Raw genomic sequence first — 16,520 nt, 5'->3', positions numbered from 1 at the left:
CTCGGGGCCGCGGGGGCGGGGAGCCGGGAGCGGCGGTGCCTCGGAGCCGCCGTCGAAGCCCCCCTCCTCCTCCGTCCCCTCCTCCGCCTCTGCCCCGCGCTCCTCTGGCGGCCGCTCCCGCTCCAGCTGCGGCACCGCGGCCACATCTGGGGCGCCCATGTGCGCCCGGGGGCTCGGCCGCGCCCGCCCCGCCGCCGCCCCCGCAGCCCCCTGCCCGCAGGGTGGACCCTGGCTGGGCCCGGGCCGCGGACAGCCCCGGGTCCCCAGCGCCGCCGCCGGACCGCGCCCGGGATTGCTCGGCCACCGGCTCGCACGCCCCCGGCCCCGCGGTGGCTCCGCTGTGGTGCGGCGGCGGCGGCGGCGGCTGCTCCTGTGCCCCGGGCCCCCCCAGAGCCAGCCCTGCCGGGCCGGGGACCGGGGCCCCGGCGGGGGCCGAGGCGGGAGCCGCGCCGCCGAGCTCCGGGGCTCCGACTCCTCCTCCCCCGCCGCCGCCGCCGCCGCCGCCCGCCGCGCGGGGTCCTAAAGCCGCGCGACTCAAGAGGATGGTGCGCCTGGCCGCGGAACTGCTCCTGCTGCTGGGGCTGCTGCTGCTCACGCTGCACATCACCGTTCTGCGCGGATCCGGAGCCGCCGACCGGCCGGACGCGGCCGCGGGCAACGTCAGCGGGTCGCAGCTGCAGGTGAGTGCGCCGCCGGAGGGGGCGTGCGCGGTTGCGCGAAGCCGGGCGGCGGGCTAGGCGCTAGGCGAGCGCCCCGGACACGGCAGGAGGCGGGTCCTCCGTTCCACCAAAGAGCGCTCCTGCCTAGCGGCTCTGCACAGGCAGAAGAGTGTGGGCTAGGGGATTGGGGCGGAGAGCGGGTGGGCGGAAGCGTTCTAGGCGCTACAGCGCTCCTCGGATCTTCACGGTTTTGGCACCGGTAAGGGGTATTAGGCTTGGGATGCACAGGCCGGCTGCAGGATGCTTTTGCTTCTGCGTGTTGCCAGACTTAGGTGTCTGGAGGCAAGAAGAATAGAGGTGAGGCGACACAAAGAGGCCATATAAGATAAATCCCCAAACTGTATTTAGAAGAAAGCACTCTAATGGATGAGCAAGCGGTGTCAGAGGTCAAGACGTAATTTCTGGAGAATAGCCAGACACCCCAACCTTGCCTGTGATGACTGTGCCGCTTTGCACCGTGCAAGGGGCACATCAAGGCACCTGTGGGGATTTGGTGTGGAGTTACTTGGGACTTATAAAGTTGTAACAGACTCCCTCCCAGTAACAGGATCCCGTTGCTTCCTTTCAGCTCCAAAATAGGGAAGAGCTGAGGCCGGGCACACATAGCGGCTGAGATGCCGGGTGAATGTTGGGATCTGGGTAAAGGCTGGCCGCATGGGCTTCTCCGCTATGACTTTGGAAAGCCCTTCCCGTGATTCTAGAGCTATGACAGGCGTAAACCCGGACAACTACTAGATTAGACGGAACAGGACTTTCTTCAGGACACAGCCAAAGACATCAAGCCAGGCCTACTAAAACTTTGAAATCTCCAGTGCTGAGATTTCACATCTCTGCTGTTGAGAAGAGCGTTTATTGGAACACTCCTCTATATCAGGCGTTTACTGTACTACCGTTTTAAGTGTGTTACAGGACTCGACTCATTTACTCTCTCACACAAAACCTCACTACAAGACTGTTAATCTCCTTGCCTTACAGACTGTGAATGTGAGACACAGAGATTAAGAAGCTTGTTAAAATTCACACATTCCCACCTGTGGGTTAATTATATCACGTTTGCTGTCTGCTGGACTAAAGCAAGGTGATCTTACAAATGCAAAGCAGCTCTGCAAAAACATATACTTAAAATGTAACATACGCAAACACTCTCAGACCCTTCTAAAAACACTCCGATTTTGTAGGAGCCTCTCACATTACCCTTTGGGTAAACCTGTACAGCAATGATATTTCCCCATGCAGAATGCTGAAGGAATAATTCTTAATATCTTCAACTTCTGGAAATCTGATTTTATATGTGATGCTGTCTTTCCTCATGGACTCATGAAAAGCTTTAAAAATGGTGTTCTATGGAAAAGTAAACTTGGCAGATTTCTTTATGAGGTGCTTGCTATCATTAGAATAATCTCCGGTTGGCCTTTTCCACCCCGACAGTAAGTTAATGAGAGAAGCAGCTGGTGGAATTGGATAGGATTCTCAGAGGGCTTTTGCTGAGGAACAGCCCCCAAAAGGCAGGAGCAACGGGGGAGTTAGAGTTCTGCTCCTAGGAGTTTCTGGGGTCCTGAGTAGCTGCTAATCCAGTAGCTGTCAGTCTATCTCGTTACAGTACTCAGTTGTGATGGCAGCCAAAGCTCTCCCTTAACCAAGCCCAATGATGGCTTTAACAGCTTAGTTTGTAATTTTATTCTTTTTGTAATTTCTTCTTATAAAAGTTTTATATTCTTCCTGACCAAAGTTATTTCTTGGGCTCACGGTGATATGACTCCAATGGACAGAGCCAACTGAACCTGCAAAAGACATTTATCTGCTGTCTGCCAGATGCTGTCTGCCTTTGCTAGCAGCAGGTGTATTTGAAGAAAAGCCTGTGACCACTGAATTCTTTTCAGTTTTCTGGACATCTCATGCCCGGTTTTAAATCCCATCTAGACTGTTTGCTTCTATGGTGTCTGTTCTTCCAAAGTCCTTCTTGGTCATCAGAAACTCAGTGGCCCCTTATGTTATGAAGCAGGCACTGCTGAGCTCGCCTCAGCTGCTCTGTGGTTGGAGTGTTTAAAGAGGCAAACCTTTAGTTCAGATCCATGAGTGCGTTCTGTGTGATGGGCAGTGTCCTGCCACATTATACGCATTAACATCTCTGAGCTCAAAGAAAAGAGCCTCAGGAATTAGGTACTGCCATCCTCCCGCTTTCAAGTGGAGAAACTGAGGCTGGGAAACTCAGTGGAAAACTGGAGCTCTAGAAGGTCCTTAATTTGTTTGTTTTATTTTATGGTATTAAAACGTATTCCTTTTATTTTGTGTGTTGTATTTCAAATGTTATATACATATTCCAAGTTCTTGGCAAACTCATGATACTGGCTACAAAAGAGAGGCAGCTTTTAAACATTTCATCTTCAGATGCGCATTTATAGTCTTACTGTGCCAATGGCCAACGGATACATGTCTATATAGGCATCTGTACTTACATCCATATGTGAATGCGCTTCAAATCATGAGCAAGATTTCTGTGATGCTTCTGGGCAGTTTAGGAAGCTGCTTTGTTGGTTTTGGGGCTGTTCCATCGCTGCAGGTAGTCTGCTATGAGGTGGCAGTACAATGTTTGAGCACATAATCTCTCTCTGTTAGCCAGCGGGTCATAAAGTATCCAGTAAGAATTTTTCAGCTGTCGGCACTAGCTGTATGAAAATTCACGGAACTGTCATGTTTGGTGACTTCTTGATGACATCTTATTATGAATTTCTATTGTCAGATACTCTGATTACTTTCTTCATATGTCTTTAAATGATAATGAGAAAACAATCACATATAATAAAAGCAGCCTGGAACATAAAACATTTCAAAATATAGGCTTCATAAGCAAAAGACAATAATAATTATAATCAAAATAATGCCATCTCTTTTTTAAATGGAATTCTCATGTATCATCTAATAAATCTGAGTCACATCTAGAATTGTAATTTTTAGTAGTAAAACATGACCTCATTAAAGCAATGAGATTTAAGCAATTTTAATAAAATGTCAAAGTGGTTATTTTTACAATAGCATGAAAGGAAGCTGACCCCTGAACTTGAGTGAAAAGATTTTGCTCTTGATCTGTCACCTTTATGAGCAAGCATGCTGCCTCTTTACCCACCTATAGCTGCGTGCACACCCGGCCAAGCCGCAGAGCACTAGAAGGAAAGCCTCCCTCAGGTGGGGCTCCTCACAGTGGCTCCAAGGAAGTGGCAGTCACCTCTTTATCCTCCACCGCGTCATTCTGAGACCTTGGTGAAGGCCAGAAACCCCAGGTATTACCGAAGCCTGCAAACACTGTCTCTCCTCTACCCAAACACCTATGATAAAGAAAGAACAAAAGTTTTTAATAAAAAAAAATAGAAAGATTTTATCACTTTAGCTAGTACAGCATGCCATTTAGAGCTTAGAAATTAGCTATTTCTAGTATTTTCCATTTAGCATTTATTTATTTATTTTTATTAATTAGTTTATTCACTTTGTATCCCAGCTGTAGTCCTTCCCTCATCTCCTCACAGTCCCACCCTTCCTCCCTCTTCATCTCCTATGCCCCTCCCCAAGTCTACTGATAGGGGAGGTCCTCCTTTCCTTCCCTCTGACCATAGCCTATCAGGTCTCACCAGGACTAACTGCATTGTCTTCCTTTGTGGCCTGACAAGGTTGCTCCCTTCTCAAAGGGAGGTGATCAAAGAGCCAGCTCCCGAGTTCATGTCAGAGACAGACCCTGTTCCCCTTACGAGGGCACCCACTTGGACACTGAGCTTGCCATGGGCTACATTTGTGCAAGGGTTCTAGGTTATCTCCTTGTATGGTCCTTGTTTGGAATATCAGTCTCAGAAAAGGTCCCTGGGCCCAGATTTTTTGGTTCTGTTGCTCTCCTGTCCCCTCCAGGTCTTTCTATCACCCCCTTCTTTCATAAAATTTCCTGCACTCTGACCAAAGTTTGGCTATGAGTCTCAGCATCTGCTTTGATACCATGCTGGGTAGAGTCTTTCAGAAGCCCTCTGTGGTAGGCTCCTGTCCTGTTCCCTGTTTTCTCCTTCTTCCAATGTCTGTCCCCTTTGCCTTTCTGAATGAGGATTGAGCATCTTACCTACGGTCCTCCTTCTTACACCTTCTTTAGGTGTACAGATTTTAGTATGTTTATCCTATATTATATGTCTAATCTCCACTTATAAGTGAGTATATACCATGTGTGTCTTTCTGCTTCTGGGATACCTCACTCAGGATGATCTTTTCTAGTTCCCACCATTTGACTGAAATTTCATGATTTCCCTCGTTTTAATTGCTGAGTAATATTCTATTGTGTAAATGTACCACAGTTTCTGCATCCATTCCTCAGCTGAGGGACATCTGGGTTGTTTCCAGATTCTGGCTATTATGAATAAAGCTGCTACAAACATGGTTGAAATCAATCTAGTGCTTTTTCAGAAAATTAGGAATAGTGCTACCTCAAGATCCAGTTATACCACTCCTAGACATATAGCCAAAATATATTCAATTATATAACAAGGACATTTGCTCCATTTAGTATTTTTATACTACATTTGATTGCTGGTAACTAGAACCAACAAAGTGAAACTATAGACAAGGAGGACTGGTGTCCATTCCACCAATGAGGATACAAAGAACTGAAGAGGTTGAAGTGACTTGCTCAAAGCTACACAGCTGGAGTCGGGGGGAAGGGCAGGCCCAGGCCGTGGACCCAGACAGGCTGACTGTAGAGTCCAAGTTCTTGTTCCCGTCTGTCAACAAGATTCCTCCAGCCTTGACTCAAGTTGATAGGCATTTATGTTTGTTTCTTGTTTCCCGGCTGGCATGCACACGTTCCTGTCAGGAATTGCTCTTATCACTGGAACCCTTTGTAAGGGATGGATAACGGACCTACTGCCCTGCAGCTACCTGACAACCCACTCTACAGTTTAGTGGCTTAAATGCAGCCACATCTTATTTGCTCATGAGTTTGTAGGACAGCAACCAGCTCTGGGCTCAGCGGGCGGTTCTTCCGTTCGTCTCTCCTGAAATTATTCCTGTATTTAGGTCCTGTGTTGGTGTAATGTGGATGAGGTAGTGTGGTGACCTCACCCATAAAGGATGGTTGTTGCTAGTCATCGCCCATCTGTTCCCTCCGCACACCCTCTCACCTTCATCCCCACAGGGTGGGCTCAGAGCAGCCAGCCAGTGAAAGCAGGCGTAAGACCCCTTAACAAATGTTCTCCTCGTGGGGTCAGCTTTAGTTCTCAGGACAGGAAACAGGTTCTAGTTCCAGCTCAGAAGATCTGCCGAGCTGCGTTAAGACCTGTGTGACTCAGGAGGAATGCTTGCACACTGCAATATTTACCTTCTCTTCCTCCTGCTTTGTGATTATCTTAGCCAACTTGCTCTGTTTATGCTACTCTTGGCCATACAGTAGCTGGCTTTGTAAAATGGAGTCAATTCCCAATCTTTTCCCTATGACTTTTTTTTGTTAGAGATTGTAAAATTTTTTAAAATACATTTTGTTCAAACAAGTTTGTAGTTACATTGTTTTAGAACAGCAATATGCTTTGGAATTATTACTGAACTTTTCACGTATGTAAGTCTCCTTCTTCAGATATCTACTCATGTGCAAATGTCAGCGTGTTCTCTGTAATGTGATTATGCTGTAGGAGGGTGACCAGCCTGGGTTGCTTTTGTTTTTTGTTTTCAATGTGGTCATGGTCTGTGACATAAGGTTAGGGCTGTTGCACCAAGCCTGAAGATCTGTGAGGACTCAAATCCACCTCAGGACCTCGCATTTTAAAAGAGAGAACCGAGTCCCCATAAGTTGTCCTCTGACTTCCACCAGCACACTGTGGTGTGGGATACACACTCACTCCAAACACGCATACTCTACACTCACACACACACTCACACATATACACACTACCGTACTACACACGTACACAACTGATCGATCAATGTTCAAAACCATTCTTGGAAATTTATACTAAATATATCCTAGTGAACTTTGGGGGTCTTTCACTTTAAATTAATAACATTTTAATGAGAATTATTTTAAATGTCTTACTACTTAAATTCTCCCAGCTAGGACTAAATTTTTTTCTTGAGAAAGGTTTTATGTTCATTTGTATTTTAAATTGATTTTTTCCTACAATATATTCTGATCATGGTTTCCCCTTCCCATCACCTCCCTGCTTCCCCCCCCCCCCCCCAGCAATCCAACTCCAGGACTTCCTTCTCTCTCTAGAAAATAAACAGAAAAACAAAATTTCACATTGTTGTTTTGTAGATTATTTTACAGGTTTGGATGCTTTGGAGGATAGGATATTAATTTTTGTTATGTTTATCAATTTTGTCCTGGAACCTAGAAAAGACACTCTTAGCGATACCTGCTTACAAGCGTTTGCTTTCCCCTAGCGTGTGTATGGAAGCTGGCATTAAGCTTTGACAATTTACACACTCGTGGCAAGGATTCGATTTTCTTTCACTAGCACTTTAAATAGCAAACATTGGATGTCAGTTAAAATAATATTAGAATTCTCTTAAAATCCTCTTAAGCTTTCTATCTCTTTCATTGGAACCTTGATTCATATTCTAGGTATTCCACTGTCAATGGCCTATTCAAATTGTGTAATATTTCTCTATCTGGTAGTAGTAATTTATATCTCTGAGAAAATCATAATGAAAATCAAATTGAAAATGTCTTCAAAACAATGTATAATTCGCATACAATAAAGTGGACAAATTCCAAGAGTTCAGCTGCATTTTCGATAGTTGTATGTGGCTGTGTATCTTCCATCAAAGTTTGGAGATGCGGCTTTCGCTATCACACTGGAAGGCTTCCGCGTGGCTGTGCATCGTAGGCAGCCGTCCTTCCCAGGACGCCCACCATTGCAGATTATCTTGCTTGTCCCGGAGCTCACGCACAGAACTGTGCATTTTTCTATATGTCTGATATCCTTTACTTAATGGGCTACTTTTGAGATTCTTTGAAAAGTTGTGTGTATCAGTGGACTTCCCTTCTTTAGGACTGAGTGATTCTTCACTGTTACATGCTTTGTTTGTCCACGGCCCACTCCCCCAGTGAGTGCACAGAGCATTTCCAGATCTTTGTATAATGTAGGTGAGGCCATGTTACTGCCTGGACAGGTCCCCTTGTGAGCAAATGTTTTCATTTCTTGTAAGTAGATTTCTAGTAATTAATATTAAACTGTTCTTGATGCTATTAAAGAATATTTTCTCAGGGACTAAGTTTTCTGAAAACCTTTCTTCTATTTTCTCAGTCCTGAAATGTCTCACTTCTGATTGGTTGTCATGGAATTATCCCAAAGCCTATCCCCCCTCCCAGCTGATTTTTCTATTTCTTATGACATCTCAGTATAAGACATGGAGGAAAAGAGGTGAACACAGATGTTTGGTTGATCACACTGAACTGAAGCACTGTAATTTTATTTTAGTTTTTGAGAACAAAAAGCTCTACTGTTTCTGCCAGCTCTTAGTCATTTCCTTTAAGCCATGGTTTTAAAAGTATATTGATGTTTGGGATTGAAGGGTGTCTTGAAAATTGTTATTAAGGAAGATTATATCTGCAGTATCAAACTTCCATCTGCGCCCTAAAACATCTTCTTTATGTCATTCAAATATTTTTAATCCTCATTCTCAGAACAATCTTATTTTGGTATACCTTTAGGTCCCTTGGGCTATAACTTAATTTTGTGCTCACTTTTTATCTCCTGAATGTTCACAGGTAGGTGCCTGCCCTCTTTCCAAAAAATGCTGCACACCGGTTTGAAGATTATTATGTGACTTCCTCTCTCTCCTCTAATTTCAGTTATCTGATTCTTCAGCTTGTTTTCTTTGGGTTTGTTTTACAATATTTTAGTGCTTCCTTTGGTTCCGTTTTTCCTCTCTGCTCCTAAGAGCATTCTTCTTTTGCAGCCAACCCCTAGTTGAACATTTTGTAACTTGGTGATGAATCCTCTTTCTTCAGTGACAATAAAGAATATTTCTCTGTATTAGTCAGGATTCTCTAGAGAAACAGAACTGATAGAATGAAATATGTGTGTGTACTTTTTTAAATACATATTTTATTCTATTAGTTTTTATATATCATTTGAAGTAGAATTTATTACATATTTATATTTATTATATATAATTATTATATTACATATACTATATGCACAACTGAAAGAAATTCTTCCTCAAATGATCCACGCAACTACACATGGCTTTCCCCGAAACAGATTACTTAGGTCCTAGAACAACAGCATCTTATTAACCTTATCTTACATGCGTGAGTTCAAAGAATGACAAGGGACTTTCTTGTTGGGGGAAAGTGTCTCACTTTGCATCTTTTAAAACCCAATGTATGAAATTCAAAACAATCTGTGAACATGAAATGTATAACACTGTCTTGTGGAATGGAAATTTGGCTTGGAAGTTAAGACCACCTGCTGCCCTTGCGGAGGACCTGGGTGTGCTTCCCATCACGTGGCAGCTCGTGGGTATTTGTGACCCCGTTCTAAGGGAGCTGACACCCTCCATGGGCGCCAGGCCAGCACATGACACACATACATACATGCAGACAAACACCCAGGTGAACAAAAGAAAAACCATTGCCTGTCTTCTGTGCATATCAGTCAAGAAGCAAGATGGCGCACTGGGCAATCACGCCAACACACTAAAGCCCAGCATTCCTCTTCACGCTAAGCACTACGGTCAACGCTAGCTATTTTCCCAATAGTGTGTTCTCATGCTCCTTCCCTTCCTGCCTTCTCCTTCTCATCTAGCAATTCCTGAAATCTTGTCTGGGAGATAACTCAGGTTTGCTTTTAGATGAACCAAAACATACTATACACATAAACATTAGTCTTTGGGGTAACTTCCTGTTTAGATAGCAGCAGAGTAGAACACCACTGGAAAGACAGGGCAGAGCTTCCATGAGACACCTGTTTATCGTCATTAACAAATTTAAGCCTCAGGAAAGGCTGTGTTATGGGCAGGAAGAGAATCCAATGTTTCATACCTTCCCACAGCTAGGAAAATTCATGAATAACAAAGGTCATAATTAGGTAAAAATGCAAATTTCTGGTGCTTAGGGCTATGGCTGGCCCATTTTCCCTTGGGAAATTAACTCCTGTGGCCATTTTCTATTTTAAATGAAAGGATGAACGACTCTGGGAACTCCTGAGAGTTGTGTATGGTTGTCATCTAATGCCTGAGAAGGCAAGGCAATGCGCTTTGATAAATCGCATCAACTCCCCAAAATAGACCAGCAGATGTCACTGGAAAGTTATTTCTGTAAACTGAGCACAAGTGAAAACAATAGGTTAACGACTCCTTCTTCCTGTTGGCATTGACCTCTGCCCATGTTAGTAAAGGGAATCATCTCATGTAGATTATGTCTGTGACCAACATCCCTCCATTCCTCCATAAGAGCAGCTTTCCTGTGCTTCCTAGAAGACACACCGGAGCAGGCCCCACGAAACTGAATTTATGACTTCAAGTTTGGGTTCCTGAGCTGCTGGGTTTACAGTATGGAACAATTCAGTCTCCAAGTATTCAACACCAGTGACCTGGAAAAAAGAATACAGACATAGAAGGCAATAGGCCAAGCCATTTCCTGCTGGACACTACACACCTATTTTCAAACAAGGGATAATTAGAATATACATGAAGGATTCAGGAATCTGATAATAATGCCATACTCACTCCAAGCATTACTTACTTCTACAGCATCCAAACAAAATACTCAGCTCAACAAAAATAAAGTGTGCGCACGCGCACACACACACACGTAGATGTTTTTATTTCCTCTGATGAGGGGATGAGATGAGAGCCATACCCAAGCTATATGAACACACAAGCTTGAGCTGAGCACAGAGCATTTCTTTCTCTCTTCTAACCATCCCTAGTCCTTGGCCTGGAGCTCCTAGGCTCCATACAGTCTAATCTTCTGCTAACCCACACCTTGATGGCTTCAGCTCCAGCCTCTTTTTGCTACCTTGACCTAGAATGTTTCAATCTTTGAAACTTACCGGCTGGATAAATTCACTCTCATTGGCTGGTTCAACTTAGCTGTTCTGGCTCAGAAAAACTGGCTGATTCGGCCTGGCTTCTCTTGGCTTCTGGCTGAATTTCTCTGCTTGGCCTCAAACTAACTCTGGCAATCTGATCTAATCTTCTGGCTCCTTCTCATTCTCTGCAACCTTTCTTCGCCCCTCAACTTTCCCTGTGCTGCTCTCTTCAGCCTCTCTTTCCTGTCCTGCTATTGTGAAGGTTGGACATATCCTATTTCTAACACATTCTGTCAGATCTTTCTCTGATTCCTCACTTTGTCTGCTCCTCGATTAGAGTTCACTTTCAAACATAGCTGCTTCCTTTTATGAACTGATTTTACTTTCATTGTGTATACCATGTATACATTGTGTATGCTATTTTCAAAGGTGTATACTGAGGGCATGTCTGTATTCCCGCCAGGTCACATACACCTACAAGGTCTTTAGATGTTATCTCTTGCCAGAGCAGCAATGTTGCTGGATTAAAATTCTTCTACATCTTCCCTGTTTCTGTTCAAGCTAAAAATTGTACACAGTTTAACTATCACAACAGGAATAATTATCAATCCCATAAACTTAACAGTCTGAATATGCTTCTGAAGATCCGCTGATACAATTGTGCTTCATAACTGCAGTCCTGATCTTCTGTCCTTTAGCAAATGTTCATTTCAGCATCAAGGTTTTCCAGTCCACCAATCCGATAAACAATTTGTCCTTTTCCAGTTTGTTGAGCTGTCCCCATGCAGAGAAATTCGTTTTCTGTATTCCCTGTGTTAGTGTCTTTCTGAGTCTCTTCCTTTCTTCAGTCCTGCTTTTCATGTGGAAGCTTCTCTTATTCGGAACAGATCTTTATCAATTTTGGTGGAACCCATAGTTGTTTTTTTTTTTTTTTAAATCACCTGTGGAAATTTAGGCAAAACCTCTTCCAATTGTAGCACACTCTCTGACTTCAATTCTGATGTTAAAACATCTTTAAAGTATACAGCTTGATCTAATTCAGTAGTATTTTTCTATAATCCAGTGTCTTTCAGCAGCTGTTGTTCCTGCTTCATTGACATTCAAAAATGTAGAGTTAATAAAGCATTATTTGTTATTTCTGGAAGTTGTTATTACTCCTTTCTGTTTATCAAGGTACAATGAGATCACAATGAATCCACACATATCAAGGCCAGCATTTTGAATTTTTTAAACTAGACCCCTGGGCGTTCTCATTTAAACACAGAAACAATCAAGCCATATTCCATAAGATGTCAATATACAGTGTCAGTTAAATAGGCATCAGTCGTCTGAGATTGACGGAATGTTAATCTGAGCTCCCCATTGGTGTAGCGGGTCTCTTCTCCATAGCTTTACCGCTGTATCTGCACATAAGGCCTTAATCTTCCTACTTGACCTTCTGGCCCCACACACTTAATTTATCTTACACTTTGTTTTCCTTGGGTTAATGTTTTAATCCCTACAAACTGTGTAGATGCCTTGTGAAGGGGCTAATCTGGATTCCAAGATTCTCATGAGATTTTAATTACATATGCTTCTGTGTCCACCAAAACTTCAATTTCAATACTGTTTAGTTTTAATTTTGATCTTTGGTCATTGATAACAGTTTGCTTAAAAAGCCTGTCTTCCAGCACTTCCAAATCCTCCTGTTCTTTCCATCACAGCTCCTTTGCCTTTGACATGAGCAATCTAGTCTCCTGCTTTATGTACGCCGTACTCTCAATCTCTCCCTTTAATTCTTCATCTACAGTTCCTGCATGTGCAATCAATCCTCGAGATATTATGCTACTTCTTTCTAAAACCATTGCTCCTCTCTCTGTGGGTAGAGGTCCATGAACTCCAGTAAGTATTTTACAGCATTGAGTTTGTGATTACAGTGTGAGGTTTTTACCTATGGCTAACTCTAGAGCAGTGTTCCCTTCTGTAGCATGCATTAGATCGCCAGTCCCTACTGTGGTTTTCTCTACTGCTTTGCAGATTGCTGATAGGACATACCTGGCTCCTGTCATTTGTTACCAGGGTATGCGCAACTTCACTTACGGAGTTTCCCATATATAAAGGAGTTTCCTATCAGACATGCTGATTGCCTTGCATAGCTCTTGTTGATTTGCATTCAGTGCCTACCTTTAGCACACCTTCTACAAATTCTGGAAGGCTGAGGTCTTCTAGAAAAGTCTCTAAGAACACCTTACCTACAATCCCTTTTCAAAGACCTCATCTCCCACAGCTAAAATAATAGATGTTTTGATATATAGGATTATTGGCCATTGTTTACATAATTATATAGTCATTAGGGTCAAAATCAGCTGTAATTCTAATCCATTCACCCATAGGTGCTAAGTGAGCTTTTTTTGTGTGATGTTTTGCAATCTTTAGGCAGCCGCTGTCCTGCCTTCTGTCACTATAGATTCATTTGGTATTTCCTGGATTTTTGTAAGTACATTCATACATATGATATGGTTTCTTTACTCACAGAATTAAATTAACAATTATCCTTCTATTCATAAAAATTTTTTTCTTTTATTGTCAATTAGTATTCCTTTGCATGGCTCCATTACAGTATGTTAATCCATTGGCCTACTGAAAAACATTTAAGTTGTTTCCTATTTGGGAACGATTAAAATGGAAATGTTGTGAACATTTGTGTAAACATGTGCTTTCGTTTCTGTTGGGTATATATTTAGGAGAAAAATGGTTGGGCCATATGGATGTTGCATGTTTAACTTACTAAGAAATCATGTCAATATTTTTAATGCACTTATTATGTGCTTAGGATCCACAGCAGCTCTGTGTCACCATTTAAGAACCTCACAGGGTTTGGAAGTTGAATTCCAGAAAGATGTTTTTCAATTATAATATCAGTATTTGACCTCCAGTGTATTGTGAGAATCTGAAGGAGAGAGATAAGAACCCCTGTATCCTTGGAAAGAGTTTTTATATCCTGTCAGAACAACCAAAGTACAAAATCCCACATGGCTCCGTTATCCAAGTGAAATCATAACAGTGATATGGTGGTCACTGTCAAGTGAGGATGGAGAATGACCGGTGGGTGCTGGGCTAGAAAACCGGTTACAAGTGTGGCCGAGCTTCTCCCGTGCTGCTGCTGTCCAGTGAACCATCCTCAGCATCCTCCCATTTCCTGTCCGACAGCAAATCAAGTAAACCAGGGGAAGGCTTTCCGTCTCAATCATGTTGACCCAGATTGGTTCCCTTGGAGCCTTAAACTCCAAGAAGCAGAACATGTAATGATGGAAAGGCAGACAACCGCGGGATCTCTTCTGGCCACGCTGTGTGGCAGAGCATGATAGAGTGCCCTGACTCAGGCAGGGTGCTCAGTGGGGGAAAGAAATGCCCCATCTGCTGCCCACGTGCTCACCAAATGCAGTCGTGACCCAGAAGCCCACAGGAGATGCCCAGGATGCCTTTTCAGCCCTTTTACCCAGAATTCTGTAGGTCAGTCTCACTAGCATCTCTTTGTGTCCGTCCCAAATGGCCTGATAACAGGCAGATTACAATTCAAGAAGCAGTAGTCTAGAAGTGTGCTTCTCAATGCCCAGAAAACACTTACTTTCGGTTCTGTATTATTCCGCTACCCCTAAAAATGTTACAGGGCCACTTGTAAATAAAATTCGGTAGCCTCCAATAATTATCATGCATCCACACCTTCAGTGGCCAGTGAGAGAGCTAGAGCCCAGGCCTGGGCAAGTTCCTCAGTAATTCCTGGCTCAGGTTCACATTTGCTCCACAAATCTTTCACCTCTCCAGGCCCACAGGCTCACTGCTAAACCTTTATCTCATGATGACAAATGCATACAAAAGGGACTGGAGAAACTGCTCAGTGGTTAAGAGCACTTAACTGCTCTTATATGAAGAGCATATGAAGGCCACTCTTCAAAAGGACCTGAGTTCAGTTCCCAGCACCCACAGGGCAGCTCACAACTGTCAGTAATTCCAGTTCCAGAGACCCTAACACCCTCACACAGATGTACATGCAGGCAAAACACCAATGGAAAAAAATCAATCATTTTTTAAATGTACAGAAAGGCAAAAATAGGCAGGTGTGCACAGACCATAGTTCAGCCCTTTGCCTGAGTTATACCTGCTAATATCCACCAACTAAATCAAATCACAAAGCCCCACAGAAGGACCAAAGAGTGGCTGCTGCCTCTTCTGCTTCTCATTTCAGAGTATGCCTTAAGCAAAAGCATTTGCCTCTGCATCCCATGCAGTGAAACTGAACAAAAATTGCTACATCACTGGGAAGTTATAATGTTGTAATGGCTTTTGTGTCCCATAGTAAAGTTTTAACATATAGGCATTAGTACTGAGAATTCTGTGATGTGTGGAAATCACATCAAGTCTCTGGATTTTATTTCCTCATCTAGAAACAGACATTCTGGCCAGGAAGTGGCATCCTCTTAATCTGTGAACGTCACTTTGAAAACCAGTGGTGGTAATAATGGTGATGCAAACACTAGCGCTGAGCACTCACTGTGCACCTTGCTTTTAGGACTTGATGTCTCTTTACTTCTACATTTCCCAGTGAAAATGTCTTCGCTTTGCAGTTGAAGAAGCTGATAATGGGCAATGTCACCACAGCAAGCTTTACCAGTGTGTTCCTGCGAATACTTCACATGGAGGGAAACACTTTGCAGAATTGATATTGTCCAGGCCGGTCCATGCAGCTGCCTGCTATCCAGTCACCATAGACCTCACACCAGTGCTGGTGCTTCTGTTGTCTCCTGTGGGATAAGAAAGGAAGAAACAAGGAAACTTTTCTTTCTGCCTTGTGGAAATAGGGAATATAATTTCCAGTGACCACAGCCATCTTTCAAGGCTATAGAGTAAGACTACTCTGTGTAGCTTTGGGGCCAAAGTGAGAGGGAACAGAAGGATAATGCCCAAAGTGTCCTTTTCCTGAGAAATTAGATACGGGCTACACTGGAGTGGAGCTGGAACATATATTTCCTCTCACAGGTTGCTGTGTCAGCAAAAGATTCTACTCCAGGGAGTGTCACTTCTGAGTCAAGGCTTACACATGCACTCTTCATTTCTTATGATGGTTACCCCTTCTGTGCTTAAACATGATGTGTTGCATGATAGGGATGGAACTGTGCCCGGAAACATGGTACCCATCAATCACAGCACATTACCAATCTAAGTCTGAACCTACTCGCCTGATGAAGGGGTACCCTTTCCTGCCTTCTCTTCCTTTCTCCAGCAAGAGCAACAGGACATGCCTGGGGAAAGGCAGTCCATGAGCTGCTACTGCCCAGAAGGATTTCATATTGTGATGAAGCAGGTCTTCTTTTTCTTTGGATGCCACAAGTTCATCTTCTTATGGTCTATTCAGGAGCAGGTGACAGGGGTTTAGAATGCTCTCTACTCAACAGTGTCAGCCTTTTATAGTTTCAGTCTTATCTTGTTGACATCCAATCAACTTGCAGACCAATGACTCCAGATCCTTTAGGTCCTTTTCTGCTATATTTTCTCTGTCTCTGACTTCCCTGTACCTCCAAAGAAGTTTATCTTAATTTTGTTTTGTTTTCTTCTCAGTGGACCAACTCCTCTCATTTATTTGAACACGACCTTTTTAATTCTATTACACATTGCCTGTTATTTCTTTTTGAGTCAACTATGAACTTGGAACCAATCTCACTCAAGTTTCCTAATAATGTATTCATTTGGTGGTCATCGCAGCATTGAACCCTGACTAAAGTACAGTGAAAACATGACTCCTATTTTGCATTGCTGGAAATTA

General features: G+C 43.5%; 1 protein-coding gene across 1 annotated transcript in view; it reads left to right on the top strand.

Annotated features, from left to right (window-relative positions):
• The first annotated feature begins 442 nt into the window (after positions 1-442).
• Positions 443-16,520, top strand: part of Ism1 (isthmin 1) — a 76,235-nt gene continuing 60,157 nt past the window's right edge. Inside the window, exon 1 of the mRNA XM_021642556.2 lies at positions 443-680. Coding sequence (XP_021498231.1) covers positions 543-680 — 138 coding nt within the window. The 5' untranslated portion in view covers positions 443-542. The remainder of the gene's footprint in view (positions 681-16,520) is intronic.

The sequence above is a fragment of the Meriones unguiculatus genome, chromosome 4 (assembly GCF_030254825.1).
Source record: "Meriones unguiculatus strain TT.TT164.6M chromosome 4, Bangor_MerUng_6.1, whole genome shotgun sequence".
Classification (NCBI taxonomy): Eukaryota; Metazoa; Chordata; class Mammalia; order Rodentia; family Muridae; genus Meriones; species Meriones unguiculatus.
The sequence above is the reverse complement of the archived record's forward strand: the minus strand, read 5'-3'. Positions and strand labels throughout refer to the sequence as shown.